This window comes from Alosa alosa, chromosome 1, assembly GCF_017589495.1.
Source record: "Alosa alosa isolate M-15738 ecotype Scorff River chromosome 1, AALO_Geno_1.1, whole genome shotgun sequence".
NCBI lineage: Eukaryota > Metazoa > Chordata > Actinopteri > Clupeiformes > Clupeidae > Alosa > Alosa alosa.
The window spans coordinates 39525742-39545027 of NC_063189.1; the positions used below are offsets into that span (position 1 = coordinate 39525742).

The 19286-nt window shown below is 44.5% G+C and overlaps 1 protein-coding gene across 2 annotated transcripts in view; it reads left to right on the top strand.

Moving 5' to 3' along the window:
- LOC125298757 (band 4.1-like protein 3) overlaps window positions 1-19286 on the top strand; it is a 51976-nt gene that overhangs the window by 1389 nt on the left and 31301 nt on the right. For both annotated transcript variants that reach the window (XM_048249602.1, XM_048249610.1), the window contains exons 2-3: window positions 13249-13319; window positions 18695-18945. In XM_048249602.1, the coding sequence (XP_048105559.1) occupies window positions 18706-18945 (240 nt within the window). In that variant the 5' untranslated portion in view covers window positions 13249-13319; window positions 18695-18705. The remainder of the gene's footprint in view (window positions 1-13248; window positions 13320-18694; window positions 18946-19286) is intronic.

Sequence of the window (19286 nt, forward strand, 5' to 3'; positions counted from 1 at the left end):
TTCATTGGGCAGCCGTGGCCTACTGGTTAGCGCTTCGGACTTGTAACTTGGGTTGCCGGTTCAAACCCCGACCAGTAGGCACAGCTGAAGTGCCCTTGAGCAAGGCACCTAATCTCACTGCTCCCCGAGTGCCGCTGTTGTTGCAGGCTGGGATTAGTGTGTGCTTCACCTCACTGTGTGCTGAGTGTGTTTCACTAATTAACGGATTGGGATAAATGCAGAGACCAAATTTCCCTCACGGGATCAAAAGAGTATAAACTTACATTCTTTATAATCTTTCCTCTTTCCCTTGCACCCTTCACATGTCCCTCCACCTCTATTTCTCTCTGTGTTCTTCTTTCTCTGTAACGCACACACACACACTTTAACTTCAGTTGTAGAGGTACACATACAAAGGTGGTTGCTTTAGAGTGATGATTTGTTGGAGAGGGTGAGCTAGAGAGTAGTGTGTGTGTGTGTGTTAGTACAGTAGTGGTTAAGCTCTGCTGACTTGGCACAAGACTTTGGACATGTTGGCCAGACTCTAGAACTGGACGTGAATTCCTTGACTGTGTGTAAGAGAACAGGCTAGTGTTTCTCTGTTTTTTCTCTTATGAATGCATACTGTATACATTACATACATTCATTATATTAAATTCCCCATAATAAAGTATGCGTGGGTGACGTGTGTTGCACTCACCATTGTTACTGTAATTGTTAAATGGATGGAATCTCTGCTTTGCTAAATTCTGTGTGTGTGTGTGTGTGTGTGTGTGGTAACCGGTGATAGCTGTGTTGTCATCAGTTCCAGAGAGGCAGAGAACGATAAGAGACTTGCCAGCTCTCAGAGTTCCAGCAGTGATGATAAGCTCTCTCTCTCTCTCTCTCTCTCTCTCTCTCTCTCTCTCTCTCTCTCTCTCTCTCTCTCTCTCTCTCTCTCTCTCGCTACTGGTCTTGCCTGTCTCTCTCTTTCTCTACTAGTGTTGTCACGATACCAAAATTATGACTTCGATACGATACCTGCCATAAAGATCACGATGCTCGATACTGAAACGATACTACGGCGAAATCCTAAGATATCTGGAAATGAAAGGACTCATACCTCCTCCAAGTGTATTGAGTCATTTGTGTTGAATTCGGTGCACTTTTGTAGTGTGCAGGTCAATTCTGGGTTCTAAACTTAAAAAATTCCTACATAATTATTATTTTTTTATAGTCAGTAAAATAGTAGGCCTACTTTTGTGTGATTAAGTCCTTTATTGTTTGTTATAGTTCATTTACATTGTGTTGTGTTTTAGCAATAAAGTAGCTTTAAATAGCTAAACTAGGCTAGATCAAGGTCAGTGTTGAAATTACTGCATGCAAATCACTAAATGCTATGCAGAGGGGCCTAATCTTTAGGCCATCTGATGTACAGTATTGATGGGTTTCATTAGGTCCCTTTCCACAGGTGTATTAATCAAGCACCATGCAGTCTGCATTGATAATCAAGGTGCTTGATTTTATACACCTGTGGAAAGGGACCTGATGAAACCCATGAATAGGCTACCCTAGGCCTTCCCGTGTTCATGGGATTTCTTTGACAGTTGCAAAGGGAAAAATGTGAGGATAGTCTTCTTTGCGCCCAGTGTAAGGCACGACGTTCCAACCACTCAGGTCTTCGCCAGATAGGCCTACACCATTACCTGTTGCAATATCTGTGTGCATTCCTACATTACGTCTATTTCTTTGATAACATGATTTGCTACCACGTAACAATAAGCCGCTATTATTATTAGGACTCAACACGCGGTGGTAATATATGCTGTGGGCTTTAATTACCGCATTTCGGGTAGCCTATCCTACATCTGGGCAATAATTATTGAACAAATTGCAGTTTACATGCCATGCCAAATATTACCAGTACTACTGACCGAACATGAAATAGATTGTTTGGTAGTGTTGGTAATGCTATTCTGGCGTGAACATTGCGCTTTCATCACGTTAGCACCCTATGATTACAGCTCGTTATGTCTCGTCAAAACGATTACAGCTTGTTATGTCTCGTCAAAATTCATTGATGAAGGAAGGTTCGCTTTATCCCAGAGAACCATAGTCGTTTCACTTAGGCTAGACTAAAACAGAATCGAAGAGAAGAACTTGGCACTAACCAACCACTAACTGTTTTCTATAGCATATTTAACCTGTCGTTCTTTGAACTCTTTAAAAATGTTGGGATATGTCTGCGAGGTGTTTAGCCAAGTTCCATGCGTAGTCTACTGCTTTTTTTTTACATCACCTTTTGTTTTATCCACCAGGCCGAGGACTGTCGGCAAAGAACTATGTTTACGTTGCTGCGCGCGCACTCACTCAGAGCTGCCTGCTTCACACGCCCACTTGCCTAGATGCGTGCAAGGAGCAGTGAGAGCAGCAGTTCACACAGACACAGAACGTTATTATTTTAATAAAGTATCGATTCTAAAAACGTCGGAAATCGTATCGTTTTTTGCGTGAAGGCATCGTGATACCTTTTTAGTATCGATACACTGTGCAACACTATTCTCTACACTCTACTCAGTCTTTCTATCCATCCATTCTTCTCCATCTCTAGGAACTATGAACTTCCTCACCTACTTTTTACTTTCTCACCTTCTCTTCAGTTTTCATTTGAAGGTTTCATTTGAAGAATCACCCAAAATATCAGCCGTAATTGCACACACTTTATTCCACACCCTCTTTTTATTTCTCTTTCTCCCTAACTCTCTCTCTCACCCTTTCTCTTTCTCTCTCTCCATAACTCTCTCTTCCCTTCTAGCTCTCTAACCATCTTTCTCTCTCCCTAACCCTTTCTCTCAGCATCTCCCTCTTTCTTTCTCTCTCTGTCCATAACTCTCTTTCTCACCCTCTCTCTCTTTTTCTCTCTCACCCCCTCTCTCCCCTGTTTCTCCTGTTGAGGGAATGCCTCTGGCTGTGTGTTGTTGTCCATATAAAGTCATGCAGTGGTGGTGACAGCACCTCACATCTCCAGTCAGGGGAATGAAGGGAGAATGGGGGAGGGGTATTTATAGTCAAGAGAGTGCCGGCCAGGTCACATCGGAACAGTGTGCGGGTGTGTGTGTGCATCTGAAATTGACTGAGTGGTTGAGGTTGTGTGGGTGGTAGTGTGTGTTTATGTGTGTGTAAGAGAGAGAAGAGCATGTAATTATGATGAGATGTAATTATTTTGTTGTAGTCGCACAACAGGTTGTTTGAGTTATGTTCATTCAAATATATTGCACAGTCACTTCTGTCTAATGTGTGTGTTTTTTTCTTTCTCTCTCTCTGTCACTCACTCTCTCACACACACACACACATATGCTTGCATACACTTTCATCCAACAAAGGGAAAACTGGGAGTGAGGCTAAATCCACGTTGTATTATTGTGTTAGCACATCTGTGGGATAAATGAAAGTGAAGTCTGCACAGCAACAGAAATGGCTTCCAGGGAAGTCACAAAGGATGAATGCTATTCATGATTTGTCACTCCCTCCATGTGATTGTCTATTTTCTAGCAAGCAGCACTTCAGCAACACACATATCGGCGCACACGCACACTCACACACAGAGATACACAGATATGCACTCTCATACACGGACACATAAAAATTCATACAGATATTGTATACATATTTAACAATTAAGTCACTCATATTCATAATATCTATAATGTTGAATAGGCCTTCATAGACCATCTGACAAACAGATCTAAAAATGCCTGCTCCACATCTCAAGTATGTGTAGGGCTAGGCTATCATGGCTATCCAAAGGTTAGGAATCTTCCCATTCTTTATGGAGCAGAGTGTCATGGTCAAAGTGATGGTGTTTTGTGTGTGCGTTTGCATGTGTGTAAAGATAAACTCGCACACGTGTGGCATGTGCTGCACTATCCTGGTGTCCCTCGACTGCACCTAAGGCAAGGTCATATTACCACAATCGACAACTCAAATACACATATTGATGTCAGTAAAATACTACCAGTTAAACCAATCAGTGGAAAATAGTGATTGAAATATGGCATTTCCACTAGTTTCATCCAGTGCTTTTATATAGATGAATGTCAATGATCTTAACGATTATGTAAAATGATTACGGTCAGCTCCAATAATGGTGATCAGGTCATTATGGAATAATTGTGACTGGTCCTGATTCACCAGATCTTTATGGATCAGATTCAGTGTGCGTGTCTGTGTATGAACCAGATGGACACTAGCCTGACGAGCCAGACCCACATTAAAATGTAGGGTCTGGGCACTCGCCGTTCGCAGTGCTCAGTCCGAGGGGCGGGATAATCGGTTGTCTTTCAAATTCTCTCTGCACGCAATAGGACAGCGCTATGAGTCCCATGCGTTTCCCACCAGTGGAGCTAGTTGGCTAGTTCAAACTTTTGCCAACTTTAATAAAAGCTTAACTCGTGTCACACTGTTTGCCAACAGCAACATTATCTTATTTGTTTTCAAGTAGCAGGGAATTCAAGCCAAACCCTTGCAACTCTGCCATCAATCATTATGTTAAGCCCGCCTAACAACTCTATACACGATTTGATTGGCCTGATAGAAGTTTAATTTTTCGAGCTCACAAGCCAACGGAGAGTTGCTAGACTAGCCCTGGCAGCAAATTTAATTTGCTGCCGCTAGGGTGCGTCTAGATTTCTAGGCTAGATGGACACACCTCAGGGTGCTAGTTCATACATACACCTGAAAACAAAAGTTTGCACCCATCTACTGTAAAATGACAAAAGGTCTCAAACAAAGAATTTCTATTGTTAATTCCATGAAAGTATTTCTGTCTGTGTCTGCCTGTCTGTTTGCCTTGTCTTTGCATGTCTTGCATTTTTTCAAAATCACTTTCTTTTTATACACTCGTTTTAGAACAGGAGTATGCCAACAACGAATTTGTTTTCCACACACTCACAGGACAAAAGATGAGCTTTTAAGAGGGCAGACGGGCTCCTCACAGGTCTGACAAGTGCTCTTCGGCAGTAACACGTTTATCTGAGATCGTAGGAGGCGTTTATTGAATTTCCAGCAGAGATAATCCATTTACTGTGTTGTATTTTTGTCGGGGAACAAGCTGAATGTCCGTCTGTAAGAGCAGGCCAGATGACCTGAGCGTGGCCCTGGCAGGAAGTCAGGAATGTCACCCTGAGGCCAGACGAGAAGGCTGTGTGTGTCAGGTTTTCTGTACAGTGTGTAAGGTGGGAAGTGGGGGAGTGCTTCTGAGGGACCTTATACCGTGTGTGTGTGTGTGTGTGTGTGTGTGTGTGTGTGTGTGTGTGTGTGTGTGTGTGTGTGTGTGTGTGTGTGTGTGTGTGTGTGTGTGTGTGTGTGTGTGTGTGTGTGTGTGTGTGTGTGTGTGTGTGTGTGTGTGTGTGTGTGTGTGTGTGTGTGTGTGCGTGTGTGTGTGTGCGTGCGCGCGCGACTCACAAGAGACCTTAGACCAAGTGTGTGTATAGGTGAGTTGATAGTTGCAAGTGATCCTGGTGTTATTCTGTCAGTTTTTGGTGCAAGCTTGGACATGCCTGTGGCTGATATAACTGCATGTGACATAACAGCGTTGTTAAGTGCAATGATTTGCGTGCGTGTGTGTGAATGAATGAATCCTCATTTCTCATATAATGTGGGCACAACAATAATCATTGGTCCTGTTTGTGGATTCACTATTAGCTATATAGACATCACATGTTGCTGGAGAGTGTGTCTGTCAGCAGTCTGTTTGAGTGAACTATGTGTTTCTGCTTTTCCTGTGACCTTGAAGCTAATTTTGCTTGAATAGGCATTACACACACACACGTAGACATAAAACACACACACTGATTGAGAAAGCTGCTAGAGAAGACTCTGTCATCAGTCCACAGATCATGTGCTGTCTAGAGAGTGTCCTCTGCTGACGATTCAGTTGGCCCATTCACTGATTACTCAGAGGGTTAAGGGTTAATGTTCAGGAATACTCTAGCTCTTGTTCTTGAGTATCTTGCACTGTACATTCTCCACTGTCATGTCTGGAGGTTGTATTTTCTTAGTAACGTGAAACATCTACTGTGGTCGATGAACTTATATGGATAGTGAACATTTGTAACTTTTTTTGTTTTGTTTGTATTGCTACAGCTGCATCCATAACCACACTCCAGTCAGATGAGCTGGCGTGTGACCTGCCAAAAACAGTTCTGCTGGCCCTTCTGATTGCAGTTGTGTTGATAGTAATAATCTTTCTAAATGACAGTTGACCCTGACTCTGAACCTGGCGCCTCTCTAGTCTGGTGTGGATCTAGTCTAGATCCCTGAAACTAATGGATCAATTAAGAAAATAATCAACAATGACAATAGTTAGTTGCAGCCCTGATTGGTTTGTGTTCTGTTGTGTAGGTGTTGATTGATCCCCAGGCTTTGATGTTGCTTAGATCGAGTGGCTAAGAGCTGTCACCTTTGGACTGGCACATGTAGGCCTATAACTGTCTGTGCTGCAGTTTTTATGATGTAGAACACTGATTACATGGACTTGAACTCAGGAGCTGAAGAATAGTTAATGCTAGTGACACCTCTTGATATTCTTTCCTGGGGATAACAGAAACCCAAGATCTAATTAGAATCGGTAATTAGTCAGTATTTTGTTGAAGCCTTTTGACTGTTCTTCTGCCATGTCCTTTAAAATGCTTTGCACTGTATTCCTATGGCATATTTAGTGGAGCTAAAGTCTGACTGTGAAGGTATATATTATATATGTAACAGCCCTGCGGTCTTGGCTTTGTTGGCTGCATGCATGCATACACTTGGCAGCGCATATGTCTGTGTTTCATCTGTGGTGACTGGGCCTAGTGCTTCATGACGGCCTGGCCACATGTGGGTGTGGCTAGAAAGAGAGAGAACACACACACAAACACACACACATACACACACACACACTGGATCCAGACCAGCCACAGTAGCCACAGGGTTACTCTTTCATTAGTGTGCTATATTTATATTTCACTGAATAAATAAATAAGCAAATGAGGGGGAAACCTCCAAAATATCACACACACATCACATTGACACATTTCACATGGTGAAGAACTGAATAGCCTGCAAATAGGAGGATGATGAATGAGTGTTAAATATTGTAGTTAAAAGTAATTGTAGATTTGAACTTGACTGTCTGCAAATTGTTATGAATGCAGCGTGTGAACTTGATTGGCTGGTAGGGATGAAGGCGGTGCATGTGATTGTGCCAAATTGTACGGGGGAATGGAACTGGATTGACTGAGTGTGTGTGTATATATATATATATATTATACTTTTTTGATCCCGTGAGGGAAATTTGGTCTCTGCATTTAACCCAATCGGTAAATTAGTGTAATGAAAGAGTGAAACACAAACAGCACACAGTGTACACACAGTGAGGTGAAGCACACACTAATCCCGGCGCAGTGAGCTGCCTGCTACAACGGCGGCGCTCGGGGAGCAGTGAGGGGTTAGGTGCCTTGCTCAAGGGCACTTCAGCGGTGCCTACTGGTCGGGGCTCGAACCAGCAACCCTCCGGTTACAAGTCCAGAGTGCTAACCAGTGGGCCACGGCTGCCAAAGTCAAAGTCAAAGTCAAAGTCAAAGTCAGCTTTATTGTCAATTTCTTCACATGTTCCAGACATACAAAGAGATCGAAATTACGTTTCTCACTATCCCACGGTGAAGACAAGACATATTTGACCAATTTTAAGTCCACAGACAAACATAACATTCAAGTAAACAAAAAAGTAAGTAAATAAGTAAATAAGAGGGCACATATAATAATAATGAAAAAATAAGAGCAGCAAAATTTTGTTGAAATTGTGCATAGACAGTCAATAAAATACTAGTGCAAATACTGTAAAATACTATAAAATACTGTTTGACCTAAGTAATAAAGAAAGTGGCATAGTGGTGCAAGTTATGTAAGAGCAGCAGAAGTGTTGTGTTTTCAGGACAACAACACCAAGTTGTAAAAGTGTACAAGTGTGCAAGTGTTCAAGTGTGCAGGTGGAGTAGTGCAGGCGGCCATTGTGGGTCCAATGTCCAGGATGTTATGTAGCTGAGGGTGGAGGGGGAGAGGAGGGAGAGAGTTCAGCATCCTTACAGCTTGGTGTATGAAGCTGTTAGTGAGTCTGGTAGTCGGGGCGCAGGCTTCTGTACCTCTTCCCAGAGGGCAGTAGATCAAACAGATTGTGAGCGGGGTGACTTGCATCACTCACAATTTTGGTCGCTTGCGGGTGGGTGAGGTGGGTGGTGTAAAATGTCCTTCAGGGGGGGAGTGAAGCACCAATGATCCTTCCAGCTGTGTTCACTATGCGCTGCAGGGCTTTCCTGTTGTATTCAGTGCAGCTTCCGCCCACACAGCGATACAGCTGGAGAGGATGCTCTCAATGGTGCCTCGGTAGAATGTGGTCATGATGGCTGGTGGAGCACTTGCTCGCCTGAGTTTTTAGCGAGGAAGTACAGAAGGGCGCTGAGCTCTCTTCGCCAGTGATGCAGTGTTGGTGGTCCAGAGAGGTCTTCACTGATGTGCACCCCCAGGAATTTGGTGCTGCTCGCTCTCTCCACCACAGCACCGCCGATGGTCAGTGGCAGGTGTTGGGTGTGACCTCTCCGGAAGTCAACAACAATCTCTTTGGTCTTGCTGACGTTCAGCAGGAGGTTGTTGTCCCTGCACCACGTGGTCAGATGGTCGACCTCCAACCTGTATTGAGTCTCGTCGCCCTTGGTGATGAGACCCACCAGAGTTGTGTCGCCAGCAAATTTCACTATGTGATTGTTGCTGTAGGTTGCAGTGCAGTCATCGCCAGCAGGGTGAAGAGCAGCGGACTGAGCACGCGGCCTTGGGGGCCCCTGTGCTCAGTGTGATGCTGCTTGAGGTATTGTTGCCAACACGTACTACTTGGGGCCTCTGACAGAGGAAGTCCAGTAGCCAGTTGCAGAGGTAGGTACTGAGTCCTAGTTTGTCAAGTTTGCAGATGAGTTGTTGTGGTATTATGGTGTTGAATGCAGAACTGAAGTCTATAAACAGCAATCTCACATATGAGTCTCTTTTTTCCAGGTGGGTGAGGGCTGGGTGGAGGGCAGAGCAGATTGCATCCTCTGTAGACCGCTTGGCCGGTATGCAAACTGGAAGGGGTCCAGGGTGGGGGGAGAATGGCTTTGATATGTGACATGACAAACGCTCAAAGCACTTCATGATGATGGGTGTCAGTGCCACAGGGTGCAGTCATTGAAGCAGGATGGAGCAGTTTTCTTCGGTACAGGTATGATGGTGGCAGCTTTGAAACATGATGGGGCGATGGCTTGCTTCAGGGAAGTGTTAAAGATGTCTGTGAAGACATCCTTAAGCTCCCCCCCATGCAGTCCTTCAGCGCCGCGACCTGGGATGTTGTCTGGACCTGTTGCCTTAGGGTGTTGATAGCAGCAAGTGTCCTCTTCACGCTGTCGGCAGAGAGGCACAGGGGCTGCTCATGTAGAGGGGGATGGGTCTTCTGTGGGCAGGTGCTGTTTTGTGCTTCAAAGCGAGCAAAGGAGCGTATAAGCATAGCTGTGGAGGAGTTTGCTCCTTATGGAATGGATCAGGGCTGCACCAGCATCTCCAGTGGCTCTAGTGACTTCAGCAGCCTTACGTTTCAGTTCACTTTTTGGGAACTGCCACCACTGTGAGTGCAAGAGACATTATCCCACCTCTATGTGCAGTGCAGAATTTTAGCATGCAATGCGCTATTAATGACCCAGACAGATGACATGTTTCACATGCTGGGTCAACAAAATGGGTGTACAAAAATGTGACCTTGGTCATTGCATTTAGTCTATCCCTTCTGATTATGTAGCAAAGTTATTGTGCTGATTCCAGTGTGGTTAAAAAAGGTGGAGACCTTGCATGAGTGTTGAAACTCATCAGAGCAATCCTCCCACCCCTGATCACAACTCAGTGTGGCCCAGACCCAACCCAGACATAGCCTGGATCCAGTGGTCACGGCCCAGTGCTTCAGGGCCAGGTGGTGCCCTGGACAAACCTCTTTTCTACTGCGCTCACTCGGGACTATTATAAAAGCAGTTGGTTACATAATTTTCCAGTAAGGAAGGTTTACTATATTTGAACGGTGTCTGTTACATTTTTGATCTGTAGATACATGGTGACGACGTATCTAGAGTGCTTAGTGATCGCAAACATATTGCGGAAAACCTTGATAATGTACACGTTTTTTAGAAAATAACATAATATAGCCTGTCACATGTAGGCCTACATTCAACTGGTAATAGCCTATTAATTCGTTTTGAATTTCAGGCTAATGTCTAGTTTCAGGTTAACTTTACCGCTGTCATACCGGCTACCTATTGCATTATTTACTAGGCCTACAATAAAACAGAGGCTTAATAAATCCATTAAATCCAGTTCATGCCAAGTGACTAGAAGTTATTCAACCAAACCTAGGCTCTGCCTATTCCAAGCATAGTAGGCTACTACAATCCCAGAATTCCTTGCGAGCTCAGAGCTTGACATATCGGATCATGAGAGCGGGGTCTCCAACTAAGCGCTGTCAGTAGGCTAGCCTCCACAGCGGGCCGGTGATACATCTTCCTCGGACGGTGAAAAGGGACCAATTTACGGTAATGTCAGTTAGGCTACGATCTCTTGTTTGTTGCAGTCAGGCCAGTGCTGCTGGTCATTATCATGCGTATGCGAGATACAGATAATCCTGTCTTTTGCGGAAGAAATATTTTCTTGCGGTCTCAGGTCTGCAAAATTGCCCTCTTCTTCCCTAAGCAGAGGGTTGATGAGCTGACGCATGTATACCCGGTTTATCGTGGGTGTTTTGCATGAAGTGTCACTAAAGGAAAACGTAGTTCGGCCTTTCAGTGGCTTTGCCAAGACGGTGGTTTTTAATGCCTGCTGTTTTTCTAGTGAATTGTATTTGCTATCCAGCGTCTTTAAAAATGCTGTATCTGCTTTCTTTTTAATGGAACCTCAAGAAGACTGTTGTTAACAGGGTCCTACATCGATGCACTGACAGTATATTACGAAGGGAACTGTAATTTATAGGTTAGGTTCTGTTCAGAAAACCGTAAAGAATATCTTGAATCTTGAGTTCAGCTCAGTCTAGCCTACTTCATCGATGGGTCAGTTCGTCATCTTTTTTGTATGTGACGCTGAACGGTCTTTTGTAAACATTCTGAAGACATACTGATTTTTAGCATAGATATTCATGTTTTTTTTTTTTCCATTGCATCGGCATGTTTTGCGTCCTCCAGCGCAGTAGGTGTGGCTTGGACGCATCGTCGCACAGCTCTAGGCTGTGACATCACAGCTTTCATCTTGGTGGTTTGAGGACGCGCGCGGCAATGTTAAATCTCTGCGCTGTGTGGTGGTGCCGTGGCGAAGCACAGCAAACCCACGCTGTTTTTATGCTTCTCCTCAGCTCAGTCTAACCCTAAAACAAAACAACGGCGTGTAGCACAACAGACGTCTGTAGCGAGGCCATCTCCGGTCACAGCCAGAGGAATCTTGATCCATCTAATGGAATCTGTCTCCCCCTACTTACTTCCCACGTTTTGCCTCTTTGTTAACTGTGTGTTTATTTAGTTCGAGAAGCACAGAGGTTCTAGATGCGATAGAGCTCCTGTCTGACTTGTCACTTGTTAACAAAGTAGGCTACACATGGTGAGGTGATGTTTTATAGCCTAAGCTTATGCAGGTGTGCTGTGCTTTTTGCCAAGGCCATACTGGAAGACATGCAGTTAGATTCCAAAAGATTCTTGTCTGGAGTTACTCCTGCTCTGAGATCCAGACATGATTTAGGCCCATCTGTTCATGATTAATTAACGGAGCTCAGACGGGGTTCCCCCTGTTTGGCGTTAATCGCTGACTGGGGGTCGAGGTATCCCGGTGTCCCCCTCCATCCTATGGCTAGAACCGACAGCAGGGGGTCTAAAATTAGCCACTGACCACATGTCTGGCCATCGGGGAGACTAGTTCAGACCAAACAATCCAAAGACTCAAAGTGATTCCTCTACATGTGGCCTAGATATAGCCTAAATGCAAATCCAAATTTTGATCTGAATGTATGTCCCCAGACTCCTGAGTCCTGAGTTTTTCGGTCAATAGCTCTGGTGTCATCACCCCCTTGTGACTGGGTAGGGATTTGATGAATTTGTCTCTTGGGAGATTTCTGTTGATTAGCCTACTCCTGGGGATGGGGGCTGTGACCAAAAGAGCTGAGGAGACCCTTTCCATGTCCTCCAGCTGGAGGGAGAATTGTCAGTGCTTTAACAGACACACACAGGAAAGGAATGTGCAGTATGTTCATATTTGATATGAACATACAAGTATGTCAACAAACACCTACACAGAATCTATGACATTATATTGCGCTCTCCCTTACTTTGCTCCTGTAATCGTGATTCGTGTAGTCCTTTAGTCTCCCATAGCTTTTTGTTTGGTCTCTTCCCCCCCCCACACACACACTAAACATTAGAGCCTCTGCCTTGTTTCTATGGCAACAACAGATGATAAAAAGCATGCACTGATTGTTCCCGAATATGAGACATTATTTTCTGGCACTGAAACACCGTTGTGTGTAACAGCACTGAACCGTGCCTCAGCAATTCAGTATACAGTCATAAAGTTGAAATATGCATGTGAAGGAGTTATAGGAACATGGATAGGGTGGAACATTTTAAAGTGAATCACTCAGCCCTTGTTCATTATGTTACAACACAAGACTGGTCTAAAGAGTTGTGCAGATATTGGAGTTTTTTTTGTCATTTAGCAGTTGCTTTTATACCGATATGAATAGTGAAGTTACACCTATGGTGTGAGTTCTCTGGGCCCGAAGCCCATTGCCCTTGCATTGTGTGGTTCTGGCTCTACAAGGTGATCTACAGGAGATCACCTCTTGTTTCATTTGCATATTCATTCATCACTCATGTTCATTTCTTGTTCATTATCATTACCAGCTGCCATTTGACACCAGCGCACAGGTGTCAGATAATTTAAAAGAGCTGTTTCCACATGTCATTCATTCCTTCTGATGACTGCAAGATTGATCCAAATCACTCTTTTGTTTGTCACGAAGTTGAAAAAAAAAAAAAAGATTAATTTAAAAATCCAACCTCGTGCCATCCTCTTCTGTTTTGGCTCTGCCACAGGGTCATAACAAATGCCATGAAGTACACACTGGCTCAGCTGTCAGTTTTTTCTAGCTTAATTAGAAGCAGCAATGAGCTGTGCTTAAATGTGCTCTTCCATTTTCCAGCGTTACAGCTTGGGTGAATGGCCAAACCACAAGTATGAATACCTCTCAACTTGTTGAGCTATCTACCTAGTTTTACCAGGTTAGTGACTACATTGGCTTGTGACCGCACTGACTCAAATTGATGTTAGCGAAAACTAATATGGCCCCCACGAGGTCTCATTCCAACAAATCTGACCCACTATACCTAATAGTCTGACCTCTACACAGCTGGGTTACATTTACACCAGGCATGCTACCGAAGGTTCACGGACGGGAAAAATAATTTTAGACTGGTCTAATGTGGACCTTTCTCACATCTGGTTCTGGTGTAACCAATACAGTAGTTGTATTGATTGTAGTGGAATCTGTCATTGTCTCCATTGGTTTTATTGTTTGCATTGTTTACCGTTGCCACTTTAGTTAGATATCTAGTCATCCGTGGCCTGCTGGTTATGGAATCGGACTTGTGACCGAAGGGTGGTTCGGGTGGGGGGGAGTGATTGAACAGCACTTTCCCACATCCATGTCCACGGATGAGGTGCCCTTGAGCAAGGCACCTAACCCCCAGCTGGTCCCGGGCGCCGAAGACTTTTCTGCACTGAAGACTTTTTTACATTCACTATTTTACATTCCTATTTACTACATTTGTATTTAACTTACTATGCAAAGTTGAGCTGGCTCTGAGTCTAACCATTTTATTATGGTATTGATGTGACCTTTATTGAGTATATGATATCAACTTGAAACACCCCTGGATTACACAGTGTCTGTCTGTATAGAAATGTAAATAAATAAATGTAAATATAGTTCTATAGTTATGTAAGTTATTCTCAACACTGGTATGTCCTCTGTGGGGTCCAGATGTAGTGTCTGGCATGCGGATCAGCTCCGGTGCCCAGGAATGTCTGGTTTAATATGAGGCACCCCTAGGATCCATGAGAATAGGTACAGGTAGTATTCTCTGTAGTGTTCTGTTAGTGTACATGTCGGGTGAATGTCCAAGCTTACTTTGATTCTTTAGGGGGTGTGCGTGTGAGAGAGAAAGAGAGAGTGAGAGAGGACTAGCACATTCAGCAAACAGCTGCATGCCCTTTGGTTGTGGGCTTATGCAAGCCACCCCTCATTAACTAACACACACACAGAGACACACACACCATCATTAGTTTGTGTCTTCACACATTAACTCCCCTTAATGACCCTAGTTATGGAGTGTAAAAAAGAGCATCATTCAGACTACATCTGTCTCTGCATTAACCGCTAGCGTCAGCTAGAGATCTGCTTTTTATAGAATGTTTTGAACCATGCTGTGTATAAGTGTATATATACGCTTTTGATCTTGTGAGGGAAATTTGGTCTCTGCATTTAACCCAATCCACAAATTAGTGAAAGACACACAGCACACAGTGAACACATAGTGAACACATAGTGAACACACTATGTGGTAAAAAGGAAGAAAGACTTAGGGTTGCCACTCTCCTTGACACAAAAGGGTTAAAGGCAAAGGATACAGTTAAAAATCTTGGTGTATTAATAGACAGTGATCTAAATTTCAACAGCCACATGAAAGCGATAACTAAATCAGCTTTTTACCACCTCAAAAATATTGCCAAACTCAGAGGGCTGATGTCATTCATGCATTTATCTCCAGCAGGGTTGATTACTGCAATGGACTGTTCACAGGCCTTCCTAAAAAGACTATTAAACAGCTTCAGGTGATACAAAATGCAGCAGCTAGGATTCTAACAAAAACTAAAAGAACTGACCACATTACTCCAATTCTTAAGTCCTTGCACTGGCTTCCAGTAAGTCACAGAATTGACTTTAAAGCACTATTGCATGTTTATAAATCAGTAAATGGAGCAGGACCTAAATACCTGTCAGACATGTTTCAGCAGTACACACCTTCTCGTCCTCTCAGGTCCCAGGTGAAAAACCTGCTAGTAAAACCTACTTTTAGAAGTAACACTCTCTTGTTATTTGCCGTTCACATTTTAGCTCGAATCAGCAGGCTGTTGCCGTTTATTATTCTAGCTCTCGAACAGACGGCTCTCTGGGTGATACCAGCATCACAGCTATGTGACTCTCAAAGTGATAGAGGATCACATGAGTATGAATGTGTCAGAAAGGGCATCACTGTCATCCCTGTGCCACCTTGCCACCCTCCAGAGGGCACATGGGGGGGTACAGCTGTGGTCCTTTTCCTGCCACTGCCTCAAGGCATTGTGGGTAAAGCAGATGTCTCTCCGCTTGGCAGGCTCTGTGCCAGCGGTGTGGGTTACCTCACAGACTGGCGTGACTCCAGCCACAGCTGGTCACAGAAAGAGAGTGAGAAAGGGAAGGACATGTAGGGGCAGACCTTTGACTTGGCTTAAAGAGGCGCAGGAGTAACATTACAGACATGGTGGCTGCAGTCATCAGGCCCCCCGTGTCTAAGCACTGCCTCAACACCCTGTCCCTGCTCCCTTCAGCCCTCATTATCACACACACACACACACACACACACACTCACACACTGAGACAGCTCTGCCGCTAGTGGTGTTGGTGTGCTATTTCCGTTTCACCATTTTGTGATTGTGTCGCTGTGCTTTTATAGATACTACAGAAGCTCTCAGCCTGTGAGCATCTGGTTTTGAGGGGTCATTTTCTCCTGACCACTGACATAAAACGCCTGGATGGGCATGGGTGTGCTTTCCATTCCAGACCAGTTGAGTTCTTGGACATAAGCACTCTTGAAAAGCAGACAGAGCAGAGCAGGGCCATGATGTAAGGGCCTAATTCTAGCCTCTCTCTCTCTCTCTCTTTCTCTTTCTCTTTCTCTTTCTCTTTCAAATTCAAAAGGAGCTTTATTAGCATGACCCTCTCTCTCTCTCTCTCTCTCTCTCTCTCTCTCTCTCTCTCTCTCTCTCTCTCTCTCTCTCTCTCTCTCTCTCTCTCTCTCTCTCTCTCTCTCTCTCTCTCTCTCTCTCTCTCTCTCTCTTTTCATAGACCTCCATAGAAAAGCCTGAACTTCTCAGGGGCAAAAGTTTTCAAAAATGTCGATTTTGGTTTTCAAACATTTCCATTTCTATGTCAAGTATATATTTCTTTTAAATGATGTTTGTCTTATGCTGTTATATATTTGTCCTCCCCTGCTGTTTTTGGGAATGTGATCTTTCAACCCAAGACGACCTCATACTTTTAGAGGAGCTAATGTTGGGGTGGTGAAAACAAGTGAGAAAGTGAGTGAGAGATTTGATTGAGGAGTGAAGACATGACGGTGGTGTGTGTGTGTGTGGGGGTTGCTGTATTGTCCTGAGTTGTCAGTTATGAGCTGATGGCACAATAGGGGAGAGAGTGGGATGAGCTTTGCTGAGAAGAGACTGAGAGACAGACTCCCTGTGCTGCAGTGAGAGACAGAGATATTAATGCTGGGAAATTAATGGAGTCTCCTCTCCTTTTATCTTCTGTTATGGAGCATTGCACTCTGTTGCTGCTCCTCTCTCTACCTCTACCTCACCTTTCTTTCTTCTTCTCTGCTTTTCTTTTCCTCCTCCTCTACTCATGCCCCCAGTGCACTCTCTTTCTCGTGTCCTCTCCAGTGCAATGTTCCCCTCTCTGGTCTCACTGACATAAGAAATCACGCAAGCTTTAGAAAGCTCCAGTGCAATATGAAATATTTCTAAAAGCTGGAGCAGCACGAGCTTGAGTTTGCTGAGCTCCAAACCCGTCTGTGCACAGACGCGGCACTAAAGCCAAAAATAACAAAAAAAAAAATACACAGCTTCCTTTTTAAAATGGGGAATTGAGACAAGTCTCTCATGAGAGCAGAGGCAGCCATTTGAAGTCCTGGTTGGGTTTCTCGTCTTTGATCAATGCTGGTGGAATAATAAACCCTCAAATGAGTAATTAAGTACTCTCCATGCTGCCCCCCTCCGTCCTCCAGTGAGACCCCATCATCCTATTATCATAATCCCTGTTGTTCATGCAGTTCAAAGTTTTTTTTTGTGTGTGTGTTGTGTTGTTGTAGGGGCAGAAGCCAGGATTGCCCAGGCAAAGCCCCCATGAGTTGGCACCAAACGCTAATCCCATTGCACTAGAACCACACTAAACAAACTTGAACTCACACAGAAACAACACAGAAATAAGTCACCAAGATGGCTTTCTAATGCGCTCTAATCAGCTAACTCCAATGGACATTAAAGATATGACCGCTGACCGCCTTTGTTTAAAAAGAGTTTGACACTCAGTAGTGAGTGTTCTCTGTGTGTGTGTGTGTGTATGTGTGTGTAGTCTGAAGATTGGGCAGTCTCCTTCACTCATAGCTCCTACTCGACCCCACATACCACAGAGTAAACACTCACCCATAAATAGACCTGTGTGTATACTGTATGAACTACGTGTGTGTGTGTGTTTCTTTCTGTGTCTGTGGGAAAACGGGTACAGCCAGCAATGACAAGCATCCTCCACTTAGAACACACTCCAGATAGCCTAACTCGGGTCCAGTTAGCTCTGTGTGTGTGTGTGTGTGCATGTTTGTGTGGGCGGCTTTTATAGTCCTCTCTGGAAAAAAAAGGCAGGAGAGGGCACTCTCGCTCTCCGTCTCTCTCACACTAACAGTCTCCCTCTCCATTCCTACTCTCATTCTCTCTCTCTCTCACACACACACACACACACACACACACACACACACACACACACACACACACACACACACACACACACACACACACCACAGCATTCTAGGATCTTAGCATCTAGCTAGACACTAGTCTAGAATATGTACATCACACTGGAGATGTCCTGACTCCTGTCTGTGTGAATGTCTTGTAAAAACAGAACAGAGACTGTTCTCTGGTGTTCAGGGACCAAGTGGGAAAAGGGGAAAGAAGTGTTGTCAGTGGAGACTGTTCTCCTGACCTCGTATGTGCATGATTTTAAAGATGCCCCCAGTGTGTAGTGCTGTAGCTGCCTGGCTGCTCTAGTTGTTGGCTGCAGCAACTCGAGCTAAGTAGTACCGACTATTTTGTTTTGTTTGTTAGTTTTCTTTCTACCGACAGTACTCGGTGACCTCGAGAAACAGAGATCTGTTAAGCACGTTGGGGGCACAGTGGATTTAACTTGGCACAGAGTTGACTTGCTCAAGGGCTGCCTTATGCTATGGAGTCCCTCAGGCAGCTGCTTTGGGTCACATGGAAACCCCCCATAAACACATTGGTCCAAAGTACCCTTTCAGTGCAGTGCGTGACTCCGTGAAATTAAGAATTAGATGGAAATGAGATATTACTTTGCCACAGTATGTTTACCATAGTAAGCCTTCTCATGCCAGAAGCTGTCTCTCTTGAGGTAGGCCTCTTGGGTCAGCTATGGATAAGGGATTTGAAAATGTTTAGTTCAGTTTATTAAGTGTAAATCCTTTAAAATGAAAGTAAATGAATCCAGAGCCTGACTAAGATATATCTCTCTCTCTTCTCTCCCTCCCTCTCTGTGTGTGTGTAGTGTGAATTGCCATGACGACGGCCTCAGGGTCAGACTCCGGGCCTCCAAAGGAGCGTCAGGAGGAACCAAAGGAGGAGAAGAAGAAAGAGAAGAGGAGAGGAAAGAGAAGGGGTGGAGGAGAGCAGAGGAAAGAGCGGAAGAAAGAGGAGCAGACTGCTGCACAGACGACAGTGGCAGCCAACACAGCTCCGTCTCGCTCCCAAACGCCTTTGACATCACACAGGCCTCCCAGAGAGAGCTTCCCAGCAGAGGTACCCCACACACACACACACACAAGCATGCAAACGCAGAGACGCACACCCCCTGTGTGAACTTCTCAGGGTAGTGTTTGGGTGGCAGTGAGGTGGAAGGATTGGATTTGCTAGCCTGAGCCGGGGCTTTGGGATTCTGTCGGGTTTAGTAGTGGACACTGCCACACATTTCACCTCTATTAGCTGCTCTGATGGCCGTGTGTGTGCGCGTATGTTTGCTCACGGATGTTAAAGCCATCAGACGATGATGATGATGATGATGATCACTGTACCGAAGTATAGGCTGAAGCTTCACTGATTATACTGAGTAACAGTATTGACTATTGTGATTGCATAACAAC